General features: G+C 37.0%; 1 protein-coding gene across 3 annotated transcripts in view; it reads right to left on the bottom strand.

Moving 5' to 3' along the window:
* KIT (KIT proto-oncogene, receptor tyrosine kinase) overlaps positions 1–20294 on the bottom strand; it is an 83186-nt gene that overhangs the window by 9519 nt on the left and 53373 nt on the right. For 2 of the 3 annotated variants that reach the window (XM_074275701.1, XM_074275703.1), the window contains exons 8-16: positions 10292–10409; positions 8458–8651; positions 5490–5596; positions 5274–5400; positions 4619–4723; positions 4423–4533; positions 3312–3453; positions 891–979; positions 25–152 (exon numbers count right to left, since the gene is read on the bottom strand). In XM_074275701.1, the coding sequence (XP_074131802.1) occupies positions 25–152; positions 891–979; positions 3312–3453; positions 4423–4533; positions 4619–4723; positions 5274–5400; positions 5490–5596; positions 8458–8651; positions 10292–10409 (1121 nt within the window). The remainder of the gene's footprint in view (positions 1–24; positions 153–890; positions 980–3311; positions 3454–4422; positions 4534–4618; positions 4724–5273; positions 5401–5489; positions 5597–8457; positions 8652–10291; positions 10410–20294) is intronic. The other variant, XM_074275702.1, reaches the window with a different exon arrangement.

Here is a 20294-nt window from a genome sequence, read left to right as displayed (position 1 = left end):
TTTCTGGAGCTAACGTTCACTTACATTCTTAGAAGCAAGGAAACTCATGCCTTTTGCAACCTGGTAAGAGAAGCTCAACAGGTCTTCGATGTCCAAAGCCAATTCATCATCTTCCATGATGGCGGTTGTCACATCTCTCTCTATGTAGGAGCCTATTCAATTAGAAGTAGAAGAATTTTCAAGATCTCTTCAAAAAGTTAAATAAGTGAAACCCAAAATAAGGACAGTACAGGAGGGGGGACCTCCTGGTCTCTACTTGGACTGAATGAAACCTTGGGATTTATTTAGCGTTTTCCTAATATCTCACTATTAAAATACTAGACATCAAAAGGCGGAGAAAGAACTAAGGGTCCAAAAAGTCATCAGCTGAGGGCCAAACAACGTGTTTGGGTAGTGGGTGGGAAACTCGGCAAGATACGTTTCTAAATATTATTTTTAAGCAAAGTAAAACATGTTAATGTCAGAAAAAAATCCAGCATCTTGTCTATAATCTCTAAAAAGGAAGAGAGTTCATTTTCCATATAATGGGCTAACAAAGGAGAAACAAGGACATCATAAGTCCCGGATCCATGGATGTGCAGTCCGTGGACTAATCTACCTTCTCTGGACAGATCTAACTTTCATCCACCTCGAGCCCATTCCAGCTGCCAGGGATAACATTCAGCAACTGAGAGAATTTAGTATTAAAATCCTCCTTGCCAACAAGTTGCTCCCCTTAGTGGCCATGACACATCTTGGTAGAGAAGGGACTGGATTTGCAGTCAGAGGATCTGTTTTACAAGTCATGTAGCCTATTGGACTTGACCTCCCTCCTCTCTAAAATGAGGGGATCAGAGACAGAGTCTTTCCCAAGATTACTTCCAGCTCCCATTACAAAGACATTTACCCACCTACTCTGGTAGATCTCCTTTTGTCAGCCTTTGTCGGGACGACATAAGAAACACCGGGTTTCATGTCCATATATTCATTAGCACCATCACTGTGTGGGCAAAAAAGCAGAGTTAGCATCTGACAGAATAGTGGCTCAGAGGATACGACTGAGGGCCCCCTTCCCAGCTATAAGGTGGTGTAACAGTACAGAGCTAAACTTAGAAGCATTTCTTTTCCAAACTGTACGTATTTCAAAGAACTAATTACAAACATCAAACTCTAAAACTAGATTACAAAGAAAGAAAAAAGTGAATAGGAGTTTATGAACTGTGACGTGAGGAAATATAGAAATTGTTAGCATACAGATATTGATGAAAGAGCCTAAAATTGAGTTTGGTTTAGATAAACACCAATAATTTGGATGATTTTCTGAACCATCTGGACCTCTTGAATCTGCAACATTTGGCTGGAGACTCTTCAAGATTTCTAGTACTTCCTGCTTCTGATTTGCATGGAAACACCATGACAACCGTCTTCTGCACGGTATTCTGGTGCTTCCAGTCCCATATGGGATCCCAAAGCACAAAGTACATTAGAAAGGAGCAAAAAGATTTAGGCTGTGTTGGATTTTCTGTCCCTCTCCTTCAATTTAAAAAAAACATATAAATTACATACATCTATACAAACACACACCAATTTCAGAAATTAGCAAAAATTCACTCTTTCACACAAATAACATGTACTCTGGAAACAAGGTTGGAGGGTAAGTTTACTTTTATTTCATGTTGGGCGTACTTTGTATTTTGTTAAAGGAAATTTCCCTTGGAATGCAAAATTGGTTGTCAATTTTAGTTTGGAGCAATTTGCAGGTGTATTTATTTCTTAAAAGCCTAAAGCAAAATAAAATATCAATAGATATTGTTAAGAGTGCTCACTATGCTAGCAACATGCCAAAAGCGGATTTTTTGAACACATGAGCACTTGAGAATGTAAGCTCATTGGGAAATTAAGAGCTTTTTCATTTTTCTGTCTCTATCACCGGAGCCTCGAATAACTGGGGAAAAATTAATAGTTGGACTGGACTGGATGAAGAAGTTACCTAACAATGAGGAAGACGGGCCTGCCTTCATGAACATATGCCCAAATATGTCATGGACACTATGGAAGATGACACAATTAGAGCCTCCTGCTGATATTCCACTAGAGTGACTGGAACAACTGAAATCAAGCTGAGTAAGTAAGGAAAAGCTTCGTGTGTGTGCTAAGTGGTGAATATTAAGAGTTGCATATGAAAGAAAAAAAAAATTGACACTGTAAAGAAGGAAGTTTGGCAGTAAAACACGTGAGCCTCCCTTGGGAGGAATGGGAGCATTTTACTATAAATGCATGACAGTCAAAAAATTAGCTGGGACTACAAGGTGTTAACGGTAATAATGGTCGTTTATAGGACTGACTCATCTTAATAGTCTATAGTCAACATGGAAGTAGGGTAGTTATTTTCAAGATACGTTAGTATGAAGAAAAATAGGTGTTTCTATGGTACATAAACAAAGAGGCACAATACATAAAAATGACAAATTTCAGGGTTGCAGAACAAAATCCAGGGCTTTTGACATTTTTGACATGGGATTTTTTAAGGAATTTGTTTTAACAACTGACAAATCTCCGGACACAAGGAAGATTTTGCCTTTACAAAATTAGCAATAAAGAAACTCATGGTAACAGAAAACATGGAAAGGAACGGTGTCAGAAAGAGACAAAATCCATTCAATCTAAAGTTTAGGAAAGACTCATCTTAATAGTCTATAGTCATCATGAAAGTAGGGTAGTTATTTTCAAGATACATTAGGCATGAAGAAAAATGGGTGTTTCTGTGGTATCTAAGCAAAGAGGCACAGTATGCAAAATAATTACAAATTTCAGGGTTGCAGAACAAAATCCAGGGCTTTTGACTTGACATGAGATTTTCAAGGAATTTGTCATGACAACTGACAATTCTCAGGAAAGCAGGAAGAGTTTGCCTTGACAAAATTAGTCGTGAAACTCAGAAATAACATTATGGAAAGAACAGTGTAAGAAAGAGACAAAATTCATTCAAACAATCTAAAGTTTAGGAGACTGTGAATAGAGGGGAAGAAAACACCAAACAATTTTAAAGAAGGGTATGTGTGTGTGTGTGTGTGTGTGTGTGTGTGTGTGTGTGTGTGTATACACACACACACACACACACACACACACACACATATATAGGCAGAAACATCAATTTAGATTACTATACAGACTCACTTAAATCCTATTTAAATGATTTATCAGTTTAGATTCTGCATCTTAAGTCTCCCTTGGCTCATTTTTCAAAAAATAAAAAATAAAAATCAACCTTGATTGCCAGCTCTCATGACCTCTTATGTCTCCTATGTACTATTTATGTAAATCAGCCTTACCATGAAGGCTCCTTTGACTGAAGAAGGTTCTTATAAAGAGCTGCTTCTTCATGTTTTGAGCAAATAAATGAATCCCGCTTTCTTCTCAAAAAATTCAAAAGATCTCCATAGCAACAATATTCTGTAATGACTAATGTGGGCCCTGCAGGAGAGAGAAAGAGTTAGAAGAGGCGAAGTTTGTAGAGTAGCCACCAAATACTCAACTAAGTCAGATACAGTTGCAGAGCTCGAGCCTACTGATAGCAAAGAATTTGATTTTTCATGCTCCTCCTCCAAAACAAAATGACATCCATGTTTTTACTGAACTGCTAGATAAGGAATGAAACAACTGAGTCTTTTTTGCCTTAATTTTCTTATGGGAAAAGTCCACATCCGGGGCCCAATGCATCTGGTTGGTTTTGCCCATATCCTGTCGGAAGTTCTTTCTTTCAAACATTACGCTATTAACAGGCTTCCAGCATCAATCCCTTTGATTCACTTCTGTTTACCACAGAGTGTGACACCCTCTCTGTAATGTGATTGAAATGATGAAGGGCACATCTTCTGTGGTGTAATAATGAAAGCCGCTCACGTGGAACAGCCTGCTGTGACATGAAGTTGGATGGGATTTTAAGAAATCTAATGGAAATCTGGAAGTGGAGGAGCGGGGCAGTTGTTACCTGGGCGATTGATTGTTCCTATTTTATGATTCTGTCACTTCAAGTCTAAATTAACAAATTGAGATTAAAATTCAATAACTTAACAAGTCATTATTATTTTTTTTAAAAAACCCACTTTCCTAAAAACCTACTGACCGTAAATATGCTTTGTTTTATATGTCTTACAGGCCAAGAGGTATGTATTTTCTCAAGCATGGGGGCTGACTTCTGTTGGTGGCTAAGCCCTTTCCAACTCTGTCAAAATAAAGAAAGTATATATCCAAAGCCCCCTCCAAAGTCATCAAGCTAAGATTCTTTTAAAAGAAAGATTATTTTGAAATTCCCCAAGGCAAACCTTTAATGAGATAAAAGAATAGTGTAATGTCTCATGGGGAAACTTTCATCAAATGTTCTGGTCACAAAGTTCCCTTCCTTTGCTAATTAGGCAGAGAAGAAAGGATTCTAAATGTTACCTCCAATAGTGCACGCTCCAAGAAGATTCACTATATTCATGTGGTTACCGAGGTAACTCAGGACCTTCAGTTCAGACATTAGAGCCTCTCGCTCGGTCAAATGGGCACTTGCTGGAATTAAAAACATCAGATTTAGTAAGTTATATGTACAGCGGGATGATGATGCTACAGCTCATCTGGTACCCAGGACACTTACGCTTCAGCATCTTCACAGCAACGGTCATCGCCGCATCCGACTTAAACAAGCCATAGGCTGTCGCCTCCACCACTTTCCCAAAAGCTCCTGCACCAAGTGTTTTCCCTGTAACAGACCCAAAAGAGAAAGTGTTCTTGTTCTAAAATGCATGGTAAGCGTATCTTTAAAGTGTTGAAGGCACAGACAGAAGGGATAATAGCAAGGTTTTGCAAGGGCGAATGCTGAAAACTATCTTTGTACATGTTTTGAAAATAAAAAGCTTTCTAGTTGTGTGATCCTGGGCAAGTCACTTAACCCCAATTGCCTCAGCAATCAATCAATTAGTCAACCAATCAGAAAATAGATATATAGATAATAAATACAAAGCTTTATTAAAAAAAAATAAATAAAGAAGTGATGAAAGGAAGGAAAAGAAAAAGGTAATTTTGAATCCCACCCCCCTCTAGTTAAGGCAAAGAAAGAAAAGGAAACAGTTTAGAATAGAATTTCCCCCTCCCATGTAAACATCCATTTCAAATCAGCCTCCTTTCATGAGAAAAACAAGAGCCATGATTTCAGGTAGAGTGAAACAGAGGAAGTTGTTAGAATGATTTCCCCAAATTCACTCGGAGGCGTCCACAGAAAGGTTACATGGAAAACCCCGTTTCTCACTGACCAAAACTCAGCCTGTTTCTGGGAAACTCCCATTTGTGATCATAAGGAAGTTGTGTTGGGTCGATGTAAACATAGTTGTTTCCATTTATCTCTTCCACCACTTTCCACTGGACTTCATACATGGGTTTCTGTGAAGGAAGGAAAAGGAGAAAGATTTATCCAGAGAAAACCCCCCTTCCGATAAAAGCACTTCAGCCCTCCTCCTTAAATCAGTTACCTGGAAGTACTTGTAGGTGAGAACTATGAGGATGATGCACATCAGTACCGCCGCGACCACAAAGCCAATCAGTAAGGGTGTGAACAGTGTGTGCGAGGTGATTTGTTCTAAAAGGGAGAAAGAGCACAGTGGAATTACAGCCCAGAAGCAACCATCCAATCGCCTCTCCCCCCGTGGAGTACTGCAAGTGACAACAGATCTAAAGCTTTAGTCAATTCAACAAACATTTATCACCAGGAGCGAAGCACTGAGCTAGGTGCTGGGAGACATGGACAGAAGAACACAGACTTAGCCCCCACCTGCCTGCAGGTGGTCCCCAGGAGAAGAGAACCAAGGAGCAATAAATAGCACAGCCAATGGGAAATGCTAGTGGAGACCCCTTGTGAGGGATGGAGAGGGACCAGGGAGCGACTTGGGGAAGGGCAAAGGCCAGGAGGTGGAGAGGAGCCCGACCCATCAGGTCCAGGTAGGGGAGCTGTCTGTCCTTCCTTCTCAAGGAGAGACACAGAAGGCGGTACTGGGCTAAGGTAAAGCGGTTCTCTCCCGGCCTCCCTGCGGACTGAGGAGGCTGAGTAGTAAGGACACAGCACAGGATAAAAGAGGGAATAGATTGGACTGAACAAGATCCATTGACAAGCATGTTAAGCAAGTACTAAGTGCCAGCAGTATTCAAAAGCAAATATAATGTCTTCCCTCAAAGAATCACATTCTACTGGGGGATGGAGCATACAGAAAATGGTACAGACAAGATATTGGGGAGGAAGAGATGCAAGTGTGTGTGTGTGTGTGTGTGAGTCTGTAGAATTAAAAGAACTAGTCAAGGGAGTTGTTGGGAATAAACTGTGTTAAAAGAGAGAAGCTACAAAGTCTGGGAGTTGTGGGGAGGAGGTTTTTAACTTTTTGGGAGCCTCTAAGAATAGTTTTTATGCAGAAAATAAAATGCATAGGATTATAAGCAAAATTATTTTAAAATACAGTTCTCCAAATTTTTTTAAAATTATGGACCAAGTTTTTTTTTAATAGAAAATAAAATGCATAGGATTACAAATGAAATTTTAAAATATAGTTCTCCAAATTTTTTAAATCCATAGACCCCAACAGGAAGTAAAATGTATAGGATTATAAATGAAATTATCTTAAAATACAGTTCTCCAATTTTTTTTAAATTCATGAACTCCCAAGTTAAGAATCCCTGCCAGAGTCATCCCAGTTAATGGGCATTTTTCTCAGATGGTATTTTGGTTGCTAGAAGCAATGCTAAGAACACTGAGATCAGATTCTGTCTAGCCCCGATGTATGGGACTCCCATCCATCCAGTCCCTGTTCAAGATGCAAATATATTAAAGAGCATTATACATCCTAAGAGGCAGTCATACAAGAGGCTATGTTAGGCAAAGACTGGAGATTTAGAGACTTCAAGAGGGAAAAGTTTCAGAGCCAATATTGAAAGTGGAATAATCAATAAGAGAAGAATATAAAGATGGGGAGGAGGCTTTTGAGTTGGAATAAATTTGTGGTGGATCAAATTGATTTTGTTTCTCAATTGCCTCCAACAACCAGCCATTCATTCCCGGCGTTTACTCAAAGTTCCCTTTCCAGATTTCAAAAATCTTACAACTGTGTGAGAAAAGTTGTGTTCTCTAATACTCTGCAGGAGGAAGGGGATATCCTGGATTACTTGAAGAGTTCTTTCCACTTCCATGAAGTTTGGATGCAAAGGCTTCATGAAGAAATTTATGTTTCCTTTCTGAAATCCTTTTCAAGTTTTTCAAGGTCTTGGTCAAGAATCAGCAATGCAGAATAAAATAAGAATCTTTTCCCTCATTACTCAAAGACAAAGCTTTTTTGGAAGCACCCTAGTTACTAGTCCTTTGCCAAAACAAGGAACTAGAATGGAAAACATTTTCAGGTCTCCTTTGTAAGAACTCCTGAGGTTTTAATATTCTTTCTTCTGGACTTAGCAACCTTATGATCTGCTCTACCTTACAATAATGCCTTAGATGAGCTCCTTTGAAAAGAACACTTCCCCTTCTCTCATGATGACCAAGTAAGGGTCATTAGAGGTTTTCCATAGTAGAGTACAGCTCCATTACAGATAAAAAGAAACTGCCATGAACCACATCTTATATTTTACTAAAGTGGCTAACATGACATTTTTTAAAAATAGAAATATTTTGAAAATCTAATGCTTAAAGTGAATAGAACTACTATCTAGTCCCTTTCCCTATAATGGGTACATCAAGTCTCTCTTAACTACCTCCACTACTTTCCTTTAAGTTCTCATGCTAAAATACCACTGGTTCAGTAATCCTTTGCAATCAAATCACCTCCTACCCCAGGTCAGAAATTATTTTTTCCCCTATCTTCTTCTTGGGGCATAATATGATACTGGATTTGCACGTGGGACATTCTATTCATCTTGCATGACTTTTTAAACTATACATATATATTCCTTATTAAGCTAAGTTCCATGTCTTAAAAAAAAAAAATCTGCATTTCTCCCAGCACCTAAAAGGGCTCTGCAAACACCAGGTGCTTAATAAATGTTTGTTGTAACTGAAAAACAACAGAGCAGAATTATGGAACTATTCATGTTTTCATAACCATGATTATATGGGGTGTCCGATATCTTTCTCCATTCTTTCCTCCCTCCACTAAAAGTCTTGCTAGGTAGGGGAACAAGATACAATTTAGCTCAGATGGACGGAAGTGAAAATGAACAAAGTCAACATCAATCTTCAAATTCCCAATGATATGGTGACATTTCATGAAAAACACAAAATGAACTAAACTGTTTATGAAATGGAGTTTTAATATTGTTTGGGTCATTCAATACGATATGGTAAAAAAAACCAAAACAAAATCAAAACCAAAAAAAAAAAAAAAAATGATGAGATGTGCTTAAATCATGATGGACATGGTGGAAGAGACTAAATATCCCCTTAAATTGCATTAAAAAGAAATATACCTTTAATGTTACCTTTAATAGCAAAGTTAAAAAAGGCTGAACTCTTGCCAACATCATTGGAAGCCTTACACTCAACAGTGCCATTGTTTTTAAATGTACTGGAATCAATGGTGCTTTCAACCACTATTTTTCCAAAGGGTGACAACATAGAAGAATTTATCTTCACATCCAATGGCAGAACGGATGCTGGACACCTAGAAGCAATTAACAGTAATTCTTAGTGCATAAAAAAGATCTAGCATATATCCTCTTTAAAGAATATTTCTAATCTACGTCAGACTTCATATCTTAACATAAGCTTTCTTCTCTATTCTCCCCAAAAGCAACTCATTCTGAAATCAACATTTATTCCACAAAAGACATTGCATAGTTACTTAGATATGTTCATGGGGCATCTACTAAAATTTAATACTCAAAGATAGAAGGGTTTAGGAACCTTATCATCTGGTCTACCAGATGGGAACCACTGAAGCGAACACCTTCCCTTCCTTCATAATGATGAGCAAGTGAGGGTCATTGGAAGATTTCCTTTGTAGGGTCTATTGTGGGGTAAAACAATTCTGGTATAATCAATAGCCACCTGAGCATAGTTCTCTCTAAAATCTTAAAATTTTCCTAAATCATGATAATATGCCCAAGATGGGAAAAGAGGAGAAGAATAAGAGAGAGCTCCCCCAAATAAAAACTCTTTCAGTACCAAGATTAAAAAATGTCTCAGATCTCCTACACTAAATCTCCAAGACTACCTTTCTGGTAGTCTTCACCATAAAATACAATGATTGGACTAGCCAATAATATAATATGTTTTGTCTCCCCCAATTTCAAGTTTGAAGTTGTGATTCTTAAATCATAAAATTACTATTTTTGCTGACAAATTATGTTTTGAATCTAATCATAATAATTATGTTAATAATATATAATTAATATTATTATAATACTAAAATAAAACAAAGCAGTGCTGATTTATTTTTTAGTCTTCAGATAATAAAAAAGTCAATTTAAGTTATAAGTGGTTTTGCTGTTGCTCAGTTTTGTTATAGCTGATTCTCTCTAGGACCCTATAATTGGGGTTTTCTCAGGAAAGATATTGAGGTGGTTTGCCATTTCCTTCTTAAGTTTGTTTTACAGAGGGGGAAACTGAGGCAAACAGAGTTAAATGACCTGGCCGGGGTGACACAACTACTAAGTGTCTGAGGCTGAATTTGAAATCAGAAAGATATGTGTTCCTAATTTCCCAGTCCGCTGCCCCATCCACTTCACTGCTTTGATGCCCTAAGTGTGGAATGAAGCAAATAAGAACCTCCAAACAAGAACAACAAATATACTAGATGTGTTCTGTTTATGTTCTGTATAGCCAATCAAGGAAAGGAGTCTTTTTAATACCCAGCTTACAAATAACGTCTGTATGCTTGTAATTGCATGATCATTATTTTTTGGCAACTTGGTAATTAACTTCTGAAGTAATTTTTTCATGATCACTCCAGCCACATTTCCCACATACATTACCCCCTGTGTATAAAATGGAAATCTAATTACTGTGTCCTGGAAAATTGCTTTATCTACCTGCAGGCTAGAAATTGCATGATAAATCCAAAAAGATAACCACCAAAATAGAGAAGTCATTCAGTAATCATTTTTCTGGAAACAAAATTGCAAAAATTAGTATCTACCAAGGAAAACACAGCAATTATCCACCCCCTCCACTCCAATCAAAAAGCTACGCCAATAAAAAGAAAAATCAAAGATTTGCGTGTGTGTGAATGTATTCTGAATTCAACTGAACAGAAGTTGTTCCTTTTGAATTTAAAGTAGTGCCAGAAATAAATCATCTCACCTCTGAGGCTCAGTTCCTGGACAAAAATACCAATCTATTGTAGGTTCGGGATACCCCGTTGCCACACACTGGAGTAGACCATTCATGAGTCTGTCAGAGGTAAGAATCTCTGGCTTTGCTGAAAGAGAAGAAAAATAAGCACAATTCAGCCTGCTTCCAACGTTCACTTGCTCAAAATTCCCTTCCTTCTTCTTTATCACAGGTTCTCAGAGCTAGAAAATATCTTGGCAAGGAAGGAAGCTCGGTAGACAATGGAAGAAGGGCAGAAGACCTGGGCAAGGGCAAAGAATGGGTATATGACGGTGGGTAATAGGTTACATATATCTCTCTGGGACTCAATTTCTCCATTTTTAAAACAATAAAACTTATTATTTGTGAGTAGTGTCATAAAAACACTATTGTTCCAAGGTACAAAAACAGACCTAATGGATGGAAGTTTGAGGGAGGCAGCTTGTAGCTCAATAAAAGGTAGGACTTGCTAAAAAGTTAGGGCTATCCACTTGCCTGATGAGATAGTGAGGTCCCCGTCATTGGGAATGCTCAAGTAGAGACTGGATAAAATTCTGGCAAAAATGCCATACAGGAAATTCCTACTTTGGTTGAGAAACTAGATTAAGTTATCACAAAGACCTTCAAATCATGAATGAGCAAAGCCCTCAGAGGCTATCTCTCCTTGATATTTTCCAAATAAACAAATAAATTAAGGGACCTCCCCAAATCCCTTCCAAATCTCTCTTTTGGATTAAAAAGGTATTTGTCTTCAGGGCAGGATTCCTAAATTCCCACAGGAATTAAAAAAAGACTGAAGAGAGGCAGAAGAGAAAATCTTTGAATCATTTGAGATATTTTCTCCTACAAACACAGGATGGCCTCTAAGGTCCCTTTCCTAACACTACTATTTTCAATATAAAAATACCATAATGGAGAAGAAGGGAGAGGGGGAATTTCCTATCTCGTACTTTATTCCAAATATAGATAGGTTTTTAACCAAGAGATGAGTAGGTCAAGTAAAAAGTAGGTTTGTGCTCCAAGAACATCCTGATATGACACCTTTTAACAATGACAAAGAAACCTGGAAAAATGCTCAGTTTCCTCAAAGATTCAATATGGCGCTCTTCTCACAAATCATTGCTGGTCTAGGTTTCTTTGTTGGTTAGTTTTGCCCAGCCCTGTTATTTAATTTAAACAGGGAATAATTTACATGGAAACTCCTTCCCCCTCTCTATCAACTTAGGAAGGACCCACTAGATGTGCTTAAAGATTTGAATGTGAAAAGATAAGATTAAAATTGGCTCTGCTCAATCTTAAACAGAGAAATGAGATGTAACATCAAGGTAAAGTTAGGTTTAATGTCAAGGGAAAGCAAAATCAAAATCAACCTCCTCTCAATTGGAATTCTTCAGGAATATAATTCAATCCATGAGGATTTTCAAGCAAAGGCTGGCTGATCCCTTGAGTGAGGAGATTCCTTTCTCAATCCCAATCTCCCTGGCTACAAGACCTGCTCTTTTAACCTCAATATTAACAATGTTTGCCCTGCAATCATTCTATTTTCAGATGAGTTGCTGGTCTGCAAAAGTTGCCCCTCACCAACAAACAACATAAAAATTTAACATTATCAGCATTTTATAGAGCTTCAAACAACATTTACATGGGGACTAGCCTACATCCACAAAGCCGGCCATTTCTTAGGTGGCTTGAAATCCTATTTTTCAGCATCTGAAAGCTGTTATTTTAAAAGAGGGCAGGGATGTCATTTTAGTTCCACACATTACGGGTGGCCGCGGCAATATTATTTAAACAAACGACTAGTCTATCCTGGATTTGCAATATTACAATGTTGCTAGCAACTGATAGAAAATGTGACAAGAAAAAGGATTGAGATTTTAATCTTTGGAAATTTATTTCCTGAAAGGGCGGACACACTAAGAAAATGACAATTTCTTTGTAGAAGGATTCCAGCGACTCGCCTCCCCCCAAGCAATATGTCTTGGCACATGGATAGCATAGCACCCGATCCTTTAAGCCTGTTGGGGGGCAGCCCATGAAATCACACACACACACACACACACACACACAATTGGGTTCTCCAGCAATCCGAAGGTGGGCACTCTCAAGCACTGGAAGCCCATGCCAACTCTCACAAATAGAGCAAGGAGACAAAGCAACATACCATGCATGCATCCATCTGGCAAGTTTCATTTAATTATCCCAGCCAACAATGTAATTGGGCTGAAAGTAGGGCATGGTGCTAGCACACTGGAACCTGGGGAGCACATTATATTCCCTCCGTTTTGGGGTATGGCTGCTCCAGTTCCAGTCCCATCCGGAGTGACAATCAGTCGCGTCCCCAAGAAAGACCACCATAATGGTGTGGAATAAAGTATACAAGTGCCAGTATGGACCAGGTTGTAGATGGAAAACTCTATATGAAAACGTCTCACGTAATCAGAATAATGTCTTTAAAAATGAAAAGCTAAGTTTCTCTGCAGACCATAAGTCTTCTCTCAATGCATTATAACCCATTAAATATGCATTTCTTTTTTAAAGACATATGATCTATGTTGGACTGCTTGCCATGTAAGTGAGGAGGTGGGAGAAAAATTGGAACACAAGATTTTGCAAGGGTTAATGTTGAAGAATTATCCATGCATGCATTTTGAAAAATAAAAAGCTTCAATAAAGAAAAAATTGTTATCAAAAAGAAAAAAATAAGGACATATGATCATTTGAAAGACTACCAAGATCTGATTTCCTAAGTATTCTCTAATGTGCAGGGGTAACAAGAGGCACTTTAATTCTAACAAGGATAAAGAGAGTTGGAAATGTAGACAAGGTGTTGAAGTAGCTCCTTGAAAGCAGGGACTGTTTCAATTGTTGTCTTTGTTTCCCAGCACGCAAAAAATATATTTCATATGTCCTTGCTGATGATATTTTTCCTATGCAAATAAAAATTGCACTGTGGAAAACCAGGGTATATTGCTCTCTTCAGCACTGGAAGACCATGTCATCCTACTGCCAATCAATTACCTATCAACTTTTGCAGATGTTTTTCAATACTCTCTTGATTAATAAATTAATAATTTATTAATAATAATAAATTAAAAATCCCTTCTTAAAGTACAAAACTGACCACATTACCATGAAGGCTGATGATGCTATAAACATTTCTCTTGACTAAGAGGAGATGAGATTCTGATAAATGTTCAGAGGAAAAATCAGAGGAAAAAATTTAAAATCAAATTAGAGCCCCAATATCTAACGGTCAAAGGATAGGAATAAACAGTTCTTAGAAATTAAAAAATATTCTCAAATTTCAAAGGCATCTCCAATTCCCTAGTAATAAGAAATACTAATCAAAGAGAATTGGAGGATATCTACTTTATTTTCAGTTTTTTTCTACTACAAAAAGTTTTGCCGTTTATATTTTGGTATTTTTTATTTCTGACTTTATTTCTATGTTTTGTCAAAAATGACTCATCAGGGTATGGCAAAAATCACTGTGCTAGAAGGAACAATTAATATGATGAATTCAGAGGAATATGGGAAAACTTCTATCAACTGATGCAGTGTAAAGTAAGCAGAACCCCAAAATATTACATACATACTAACTGCTATCAACTGATGCAGTATAAAGTAAGCAGAACTCAAAAAAATTATTTATATCTATATCTATATCTATATCTATATATCTATATATATATAGATATATAGATATAGATATAGATATATATGCACACACTCCCCAATTTGTATTAACTTTTGCAGTGTAAATTAAGCAAAGCCAAGAAAATACAACATACACAGTGACTACAACATTTGGCAGGAAGAACAAAAAAAACCCAAATTTTACAATAACCAAACTTGGTCCTGGGAGAAGAGATGAGAAAATGTCTTTTCTGTGAAGATATGAGGACTCTGAATATAGAATACTGTATACACTATAAGGTCCTAGTTAATGTTTTGATTTTTTCTTTTTTTAACCAAACCATCTCATCTTTCTTATTTGTTTAAGACAATGGTTGGATCAATGGTTGAGATAGGATGGAAGAAGAGGGGCACATTTAGACATGACAATCATATAAAAATAATTAAATTAGAGCTAATCAACCAATAGGTCTCTGGAGGATCTGAAAGGCCTTCAGGAGGTCACTACCACTAGGATCACCCTAACCATGCACACAACCACTTTCTCTTAGCCAAAGCTGATGGGAGTACCACTTCTTATCTTAGCCAATCACTGATACATCAAAGATCCTCTACCCAAAAAGGAGTTCAAAGAACACCGAATTATAGATTTCAAGTAGAAAGAGATCTCAACCTCAGCTTATTTTACAATAAGGAATCTGAGGGCAACAAAGTGATTTCACCCAGGATCACCTAAGTGGTAGGGAAGGATTTAAAACTCACACACTTTTGAACCTGGTCTCCAAATAATAACTAAGAAAAAACTGTCATCATCACTTGAACTTCAATTCACTCAATTAGTAAAAATTGACAGTGCTCAGGATCAGATACATAACATAGTTATTTAAAAAATAACATTTTTAAAGAAAAATTAGTCTGGGGAATCATTGTTTCTATATATTATAAATCAGAATGATAATTTACCTTCAAATTCCAGTAAATGATTTTTTTCATTCATACAAAAATATACCTCAAACCTTAATTCATTTCCTGACTAGTGGGGGTGCTTCCCAGAATACAGGTCATATTTTTTTTAAAAAGCACCACCTCCTAATTGAGGTGACTGTTGTAATAGGAGCTGAAGAAGCTCCTCTAGTCCCCAGGTGAAATGGAAGATGGATGTGGTTACATGGGACAAGACGTCCCCAGAGTGCCACAGTGAGGTATTTGTGGTACCAAAGTAGCTGAGATGGGCACATACTGGTAAGTTTCCGACAGACACAATATCATGCAATTACTGTTGTGGCCAATGGGCATGAACCTGTAATGAAAAAGTCATTAGTTGGTGATTCCCCTCCCACCCTCAGGAAGTGAAGTTGTGATGTGAAGTACTCAAAAGCAGAGTTATTACACACTTGATAATCTTATACTAAAACTGCTACTTAAATTTCAACTAGACACCTCCGTGAATGGTGGAGGCGAAGGAGTTTGAATGAAAGGGAAAGTCTGGGCTCTGATTCCAGCCTTGCCACTTGAATAAATGAAATGTATAAAGTGCTATGTTTAATCTCTATCAGATTACTTGTGTCTTGAGAGGAGAAGGAATAGGCAAAGAAGGGAGGGAGAAAAAATTGGAACATAAAAGTCTTTATAAAAATGAATAGTGAAAACTATCTTTTCATGTATTTAGAAAAATAAAACACTACTATTGAGGGAAAAAAGAAATTTATAAAGTGCTGACTAGGCATAAAGCAGTATTAAGCATTCAAACAGAAAATATGAACCCTGTTCTCACAGAGGATATATTCTAATAGGGGGAAACACACACCCATGAAGAGATTTTAGGTCAGACAGAAAGGCCCCATGGTCTTTTAAGAGGGCAAAGACATTGTAGACACTAAAGCATCCTCTTTAATGTTATTTTCCACTGACAAAAGCACATCATGAGCCATTTAATAGTCCAGAATTTTTAAGAACTTTCTATTCCAAGCAGGATGGGCTACTCAGGTCAAATCACCACCAGAGTCGCCATTGCCATCACCTCCCTTCCAATCCAAGCTTTTGAATGACTACAAGATGATTAAGTAGTCATTTGTTGTCAGATAAAACACTGATTTTCTCTGGGCCTCAGTTTTTATAAAATTAAGGGGAAAAGGGGATTGGAAGAGATCATCCTTACAATCTCTCTAGCACTAGAATTCTTGAATGGCCGACTGCCTCGAATTGCTCCTTTATTTTCTTGTCACTTCTATGGTTATCCCAGTAATTACAGGAGCTGCTTGCCACTTCAGAGTCTCAATAGTGAGTTCTCCAAACACTCAGACCCATATCTGAATCTCAGGCTCTTTGCCAAAGGGATAATAAGGACGGCTGGTGGACAGATTGAAATCTTATACATGACTTTCTACAGTATCAAAGAACTGGGTAGAAATAGAGCAGTGATGATCAACTGCTGGGAAAGCTGCATAAACTTTAGTAGACGAAGGAAGGGAATGCTATTATGAGGTAAATTGGTAAAAAACTGATGGAGGATGAAATAAGCAGAAACTAAAAACCACTACATACAATCACTATAAGAATATCAAATCACACAAAGGAAGGAAAATTCTTCAGTAAATTAAAAACTATTAAGAAAAACCAAAAAAAAAAAAAAAAAAAAAAAAAAAAGAATAATGAAACACAATCCCTTCTCTCAGCAAAGAAATACCAAATTTTATGGTAAAATATCTTAACTCAATCTTAACTCAACTAAGCTCTTAAGTGCCAGAAGAGAAAAAATAATCTTAGATTTCTAAGCCCAAAAGGGTTGGCCAGACCTTACTATGTGTTCTTTTAAGGTGTTCTTACACCTGGGGTTTGTATATAGATTAAAGGGGTCCATGAATTTGGATGGAAAAATTAATCTTCAATTACCCCTGAAATTCAGTATTTCCTAACTATCTGAAACGTTATTTATCTGAATTATGTGAAAACGTTATTCTGAGAAGGGTTCCATACTCTGCCAGCCAATAGGGATCCATGACAAAAAAAAATGGTCGAGAAACCCTAAACAAATTACATAGACTGTCAGACAGTCAATCGGTATTATTCAATGTTTTTGCTGAAATTTTTTATTACAAGGAGGGAAAGGAAGTGTGCACTCTTTGAAGAGGGAATAATATTTCCAAAAATTTCTGATGAAATTGAAATGAAAAGGGTACCTTTGACTAGGCTTAAAATAAGTCACGGGTCTATTTTACTTATGGGTCTATAGATGTCTTGCAGTGCATGAATGGGAACCTCTATTAGGAAGTCTTAACCTAGAGCTATAAGGGGGAGGGGATAGGGAGTCAACCATAAACTTGAAGTTTTTAATAAGTACATTTCAATATTCCCAGTGCTAGGTCTAAATGATATTGTATACATTCTATAAGCAGTAGAATTTCATTTTTATAGAGGCAAATCAGGATTTCTTTTTGGTGAGCCACAAGTTATCTCAAGAATCTTGGAAAAGGAGATACAAATAAAATAAAATCCTCTATAATTCTATGTATTATACTTAACAAATTCTAAAACATCATTCTGAGAAGGGATCCCTGGGCATCATCAAATTGCTAAAGACTCTCTAATATAGAAAAGATTCAGAGTGTTTGGTTTGTACTTTGAACCATTCTTGGGGTAGTATTCACTAGGAAAGGAACATATCTTTACCTTGAGTACTTTTTCCCCTTAAATTATTTAAACCATCCTTTACCTGGATTTACCTTTGGCAAAAATAAGCAAAAGCAGATCAGGTTTTGTGAGGGGCTTAAGGGGCAGAGGAAATTTTCTCAACAAATGGCCTCATTCTGGGCAATTTATCGCTTTGGCTGCTTCAGGATACTTTATGATCTATAAATAATCACTAACACCAGACAGGATGTTAATTATATGGTGTAGTGATTCAGAAATAATACATTATTTAGCATTTCCTCAAATTGTTTCGAAAGCCTCTCTAACAGCTAGCCATAAACGGAACGAAATCAGTGGTTTTAGGAAACGTTAATTTAATACCATTTTGGAATCCAATCTAATTCAACATTTATGATGTCTTATGTGACCCCAAGGATGGGTGCACGGTTCATTAGTTCTCAATCTCTTCATCATGTTGCCCTACTTCCACTGTTAAAGAGTTAAGTATGAGAGAAAGGGGTACTCCAAAATGAAGAGAAATTCAATTATGACTTCAAAATAACTTAAAACTATAAATTTGCCCCATATAATTTTAAGTGCCAGAAGAGAAAAAATAATCTTAGATTTCTAAGCCCAAAAGGGTTGGCCAGACCTTACTATGTGTTCTTTTAAAGCAGGTGTTCTTACACCTGGGGTTTGTATATAGATTAAAGGGGTCCATGAATTTGGGTGGAAAAATTAATCTTCAATTACCCCTGAAATTCAGTATTTCCTAATTATCTGAAACGTTATTTATCTGAATTATGTGAAAATGTTATTCTGAGAAGGGTTCCATACTCTGCCAACCAATAGGGATCCATGACCAAAAAAAAAATGGTCGAGAGACCCTATTTCAAGGAGGTTGCACATTCTCCAGGGGAACAGTCACTGAATTTTAAATGTTAGTTTTCAAAATGTTCAAAGTATAAATAGGATTCAAAACATAAATGATACCAAGCGATAAATTCTAAACAAAATATTTTGTTTATGAAGGTAGCATTAAAACATTAAAGCTGATCAAGTTATGAAAAAGGTAGAAATGAGCTTTTCATTCCATTCTCAGGGACTAGATCAAAATGATGCTGTATACATTCTATATTTAGGAAGTAGAATTTACATTTCTATAGAGACAAATCAGGTATGGTATGGAGAAGGCATTAATTCACCTAAGGGTCACTTTTCCCCTACCTGTAAAAGGAGATACAAATGGGACAAAATCATTCATAAACAAAATCTGGGATGAAATCACTGACTTTAGAGCCTACTTTTTATAAAAGTATATTGGCCCTTATGATGAAACTACGGGTAACTCCAGGTGATCCAAGGCTAAGCCAGTGGGACGCAAGTCCTTGACAGGACCTTCCAAATTAGAAAGGCTTCAGCACCTAGAAAGCTTCTGAGAATTAGCCCAGGACAATCTGGCTTGTTAGCCAAGTCTAAAAGATAATGATTTCTTTTTTTCATGTCACAGCAGCTCCTAGATATTATCTACTAATTGAGGTACCATGGCATAGTAAAAATAGCCACTGAACTTAAGTCAGGCAAAGACCCAAGACCTCAGAGCATTATTAAGCTGGGCAACATTGGGTATGCCATTTTACTAGTATGAAGTCCAGTTCCCCCAGGAACCGGGAACAAAGGAAAATATGCATTTCAAACCTTAAAGTGCTCCTTATCAGCTATTTTGAAAGATAATGTCATAGTTCAAAGCATGTTGGGTCTTGAAGTCAATGGAGAGTCTGAATTCTGTCAATTATCTAACAAAGACTTACAAATCAAACCTTGGCTGGAGGGCTGACACATTTTGCTAGTAACTAAGCAAATTCAAGAGAGCCAGGATTTTGAGCATGAAGGGGCAATACGGTCCATCTAATAAAACTTGCTGATTTTATAAATGACAAAGCCAAAGTCCAAAGAACAGAGATTTCATTTAAAGCTAATAAAAGATTTTTAAAGCTTCCTCAAAAACTTATATATGGCTTCTCAGATATAAATTGGATTTCCAAGGATCCAACTACTAGTCCAAATTAGATTTACCTGTGAGAAATCTAGTGAAAGCAGAAAATGAATATGCACTCAACACCAAATATTTGGAGTTTAGAGTCCAACCTAAATGTTGCCATTTAATCATCATCGTTTAAAAAGCTGGCTTTTCTGTTTAGAGTAGCAAAGGAGGGAGGGGGATGCAGGATGACAAACTTTGGCTATTATGATGATGTTAGCAATTTCAGGTTCTTCTGTTTTGAAAAACAAATGGAAAAAGCAAGGAGATGTTGATTAGTGGGGAATGGGTAAATGAAATCTGGTTGAGAGGAGAAAAGGAAACACTTCAAGCTGAAGCAAATTGAACAAAAAATGACATATGCAATATCTATACCAACACAATTGGAAGTAAACTACCAACAAAAAATCCCCCAAACTAGTAACACTGTAATAATAGTTAAGGTTGGCCATCATGCGTTTTCCTCCTTTCTTTTCAGAAAGGGAGACTGGAGGTGTGGAATATGGCATATACTATCATTATTGGTTAATGTGATGATTTTAACAAACTACCTTTTCTCTTTCTTAATTTTTGTTACAAGGTGATGGTTCTCTGGAAAAGAAGAGAAAGATGGAGGACACATTTCCTCTCCCCCCCATTTCTAGGAGACAACTGACTTGCCCCTTCTGTTAATCAATCACCTTT

Source organism: Sminthopsis crassicaudata, chromosome 6, assembly GCF_048593235.1.
Source record: "Sminthopsis crassicaudata isolate SCR6 chromosome 6, ASM4859323v1, whole genome shotgun sequence".
In the NCBI taxonomy this organism is placed as follows: domain Eukaryota; kingdom Metazoa; phylum Chordata; class Mammalia; order Dasyuromorphia; family Dasyuridae; genus Sminthopsis; species Sminthopsis crassicaudata.
Note: the sequence above shows the minus strand (reverse complement) of the source record. Positions and strands in the feature narration are given on the sequence as shown.